This window comes from Phanerochaete carnosa (genome assembly GCF_000300595.1).
Source record: "Phanerochaete carnosa HHB-10118-sp unplaced genomic scaffold PHACAscaffold_490, whole genome shotgun sequence".
Taxonomy (NCBI): Eukaryota; Fungi; Basidiomycota; class Agaricomycetes; order Polyporales; family Phanerochaetaceae; genus Phanerochaete; species Phanerochaete carnosa.
Window position 1 is genome coordinate 204 of NW_006768117.1, and position 3120 is coordinate 3323.

Sequence of the window (3120 nt, forward strand, 5' to 3'; positions counted from 1 at the left end):
TCATCGACGCGTGCGTTCTAGTCGCGAACCGGCTCGCCATCGTGACGTCGGGCATCCCCACGTCAGCAGTGCTTGTCTAGCAAGACAAAGACTAGCCTAGCTCTTTCACGCCTGCAGCCATCCGGCTGAACCCTTGCAGATACAACTTTTCGAGGAGCAGTATAAAAATTGGATGATAAACAGGGTTTCATCGAGCCTTAACATTGTGCCCAGCGTACACACTCCGCTGCGTCAGACTCGGTAGAGTTATGCCAGATACCACTGCTCTGTCGCGACGGTCATTACTGCCACAAGGAGGGAAAAATCTACTCTCGTACATATTTGCAGCCGAACGACTCACCTATAGCCTCTGAGGACATTGAAAGAATGTCCACGATGCCAAGCTCGATCGCCATCACGTCGCTATCATCGTATGGGATGGATATTAGCGGGCTTGGGAGGAGCTGGCGGGGAGTGAGAATTTCGATAATTTGTTAGCGCCTAAGGATGTCGAGGACACTGAGAAGTCTGGCGAGGATTCTAGATCGCGGTGAGAAGGCAATCCAATATCTATCTAATATAATAAAACACCTCGGGCGTCAAATCCCCGAGACAAAGAGGCACTCTCATTGGCCAGTGATCCCCTCTCACGAGGCGCCTCTCACAGGGGCGCTGCACGCCCAGCCAACCGAAGGTTGGCGGCGGGCGGCGCGTTCCTCTCATTTCTCATTCGATTTCTCTTAATTCTCTTCTGAATTCTTCTCTCAATATCTTTTCTCAATTCGCTCTGCCCGTGCGTAGCACGGGTCACCCTCTCGTTAATATAATATGCCTTGCAAAGGGCGGATCATATCTAAATACGGTAACATTACGCGGTGCGCGTCATATCGGGAAGTCGGGAAAGGCGCGACGCCTGATTGCGGATCACTGTACGGGCGTCTCGAACAAGAAAGCCGTCGGTGATGCTTACGTAGCTGTCGAAAAACGGATGTATCCACGTATCGAAGGATTCAAAACAGAGCGTACTTGTTAGATCTGACAGTTCCCCAGCGGCAGATACTCGTCGAAGACGAGAGGAAAGGGACGCATGTTCGGAATTGAGCACTTATGGAGTTATAGGTGGAGCAGATGGCAGCACGGAAACCCAGTTTCCTATTATTCTCAAGTATATTAACGGTCTTTCCATCTCCTCAAAGCTCAAAGTGTTGAGTTCCCACATCTATACTGGTTTCGCTCCACAATGGGATTAGCTTCTTCAGTGCCAACGCCTTCAGAAGCCCTTCGCAATCTTTAACGAAGCACTATTCTGTTGTAAAATGTCGTACATCTGGAAACGTGACATCTGGAAAGGATTATAACAATAATTTTTGATCGAAGACTGTCAAGTTCACTCATAAACTGTGCAAGCAGTAGCTCACCCCAAAAAACTCTCCTCCTTGCTTCCCCACGTTGATTATGTCGGTGCAGTCAAACCAGGTCCTTGTTCAGACATATTTACGAGTGTAAGCATCGCCATTGTGCTTATTTGGTGACCCAATAATTACGTCTTTATCTTCTAGTATTACGGCCAGCTATATCAATGCAGCTACCACGTGCAAGTACATCCATTGTCTTCAATTGCATCGCTCACACAATATTCGTCCCTCAGGCCTCGTCATATATGAGTTTCTGATTACCATCGGTGACGAGATCAAAATTGTGTGGAGGAGGCCAATTACTGCACGTGCCATCCTCCTTGGCTCGGTACGATGGTGTATGCTCCTCTCAGCTGTCCTGGATCTTGCGCCGGAAACTGCGAATGTGAGCCTTAGGTACATTAGACCGTGTGCAATGTATGATAACGCTTCTCACAGGAGTAAGATCAGCTTGTCTAAGGCCCATGGATAGAGGAGCACTTGCTAAAACTTGACGTATAGCTGCACGCCGCTTGAAATCCTGTACTGGACATTCTTCCTTGTTCAATTCCCCCAGGCCGCATGTACGCTTTACATGATCTGTTCAAATCAGAAGATTCTCTGATTTATACATGCCAGTCTTCTCTGCCGCATGCGTCTTCGCAATCTGGAATAGGAGCTATGTCTGGTTGCTGGTGGTGTTAACGCTAAACATGACGCCGTTGGCGACGAATCTAGTGCGTACCGCTGTTGATTGAACCTTGCACACACTCTAGTTGATGCTTCTATGCAGTACAGTGCGGTAATGTCAAAGTATGGGTTCGTTATGGAGCCGCTTACCGGACCGACATGTCTCACAGAGCTTCAGTTCTCTGTGCGAACATATGGCATGTGGGTGTACATATTTTTCTGGTGCAATTTTGGAATACTGAATTTGCAATATAGATGTACCTTCCGGGGTCAGAACCATCTAATATTTCGGAAATATTGATATCACCTGCTCATAGTCATGTACATCACACGTGGCTCACTCATCCTCGCCGACGCTATCGTGCTCGTTTTAACATGGATTAAGACATTTGGACACTGGAAGAGTGCCCGCCGACTCAGCATGAGAGTTTCACTGACGATGTGTCTGTTGCGCGATGGTCAGCAGTCCTTAGAGTATCTTCACATTTTCCGTTGCTGATGCCCAACTATCCATGCAGAAACTATGTTTTTCATGCGAGTGCGACTCATTAGTCTCATCGGATAGAATATCTGACAAGAGACAATGGATGTAGAGCTCTGCTGGCAATAAATATATCCCAGCTGCTGACACACAGCATCGAGCAGCAGGAGGAGCTGATTCAGTTCGGCGGCCCAGACACGGGAACTTATTAAGTTACACCGGACTAGCCACCCAGAAGCGCCCAAGAGCGGCTAAGACACGCTGAAGAATTTCCGAAAAGCCCAAAAAATGGCACAAGCAGGAATCAAACCGGCAGCCTGAAAGTAACTGCAGCGCACTATACCACTAAGGCATAAGACCTTGCAAATATAAGCTTGGAATTGTCCTATAATACCACTTCCCTACCTCAAAGTCTTAGCTGCAATATTGTAGCCAATTATCAGGTATTAAAGCATTGGAATGTAATTGTACAAAGGTATATCCTAATGGCATGGCTAAGACATTGATGTGGTCAAGACACCAGTGTGGCTAAGACATTGAGTCATTAAATATTTGCTATTGATTCTGCTTATTGTA

At 47.2% G+C, this 3120-nt stretch overlaps 2 protein-coding genes across 2 annotated transcripts; both read left to right on the forward strand.

Moving 5' to 3' along the window:
• Positions 1 to 1629: 1629 nt before the first annotated feature.
• On the forward strand, positions 1630 to 1791 carry PHACADRAFT_79395 (uncharacterized protein; the record flags this gene model as incomplete). Its single annotated transcript, XM_007402849.1, has 1 exon — positions 1630 to 1791. A coding segment is annotated over one exon (162 nt), but the record flags the coding sequence as incomplete, so codon positions are not given.
• Positions 1792 to 2086: 295 nt separating this feature from the next.
• On the forward strand, positions 2087 to 2628 carry PHACADRAFT_202695 (uncharacterized protein; the record flags this gene model as incomplete). The annotated part of the gene is made up of 5 exons (XM_007402850.1): positions 2087 to 2110; positions 2167 to 2264; positions 2319 to 2332; positions 2381 to 2521; positions 2582 to 2628. The coding sequence occupies 5 exons, from the start codon at positions 2087 to 2089 to the stop codon at positions 2626 to 2628; spliced, it is 324 nt and encodes a 107-aa protein (XP_007402912.1).
• Positions 2629 to 3120: the final 492 nt, after the last annotated feature.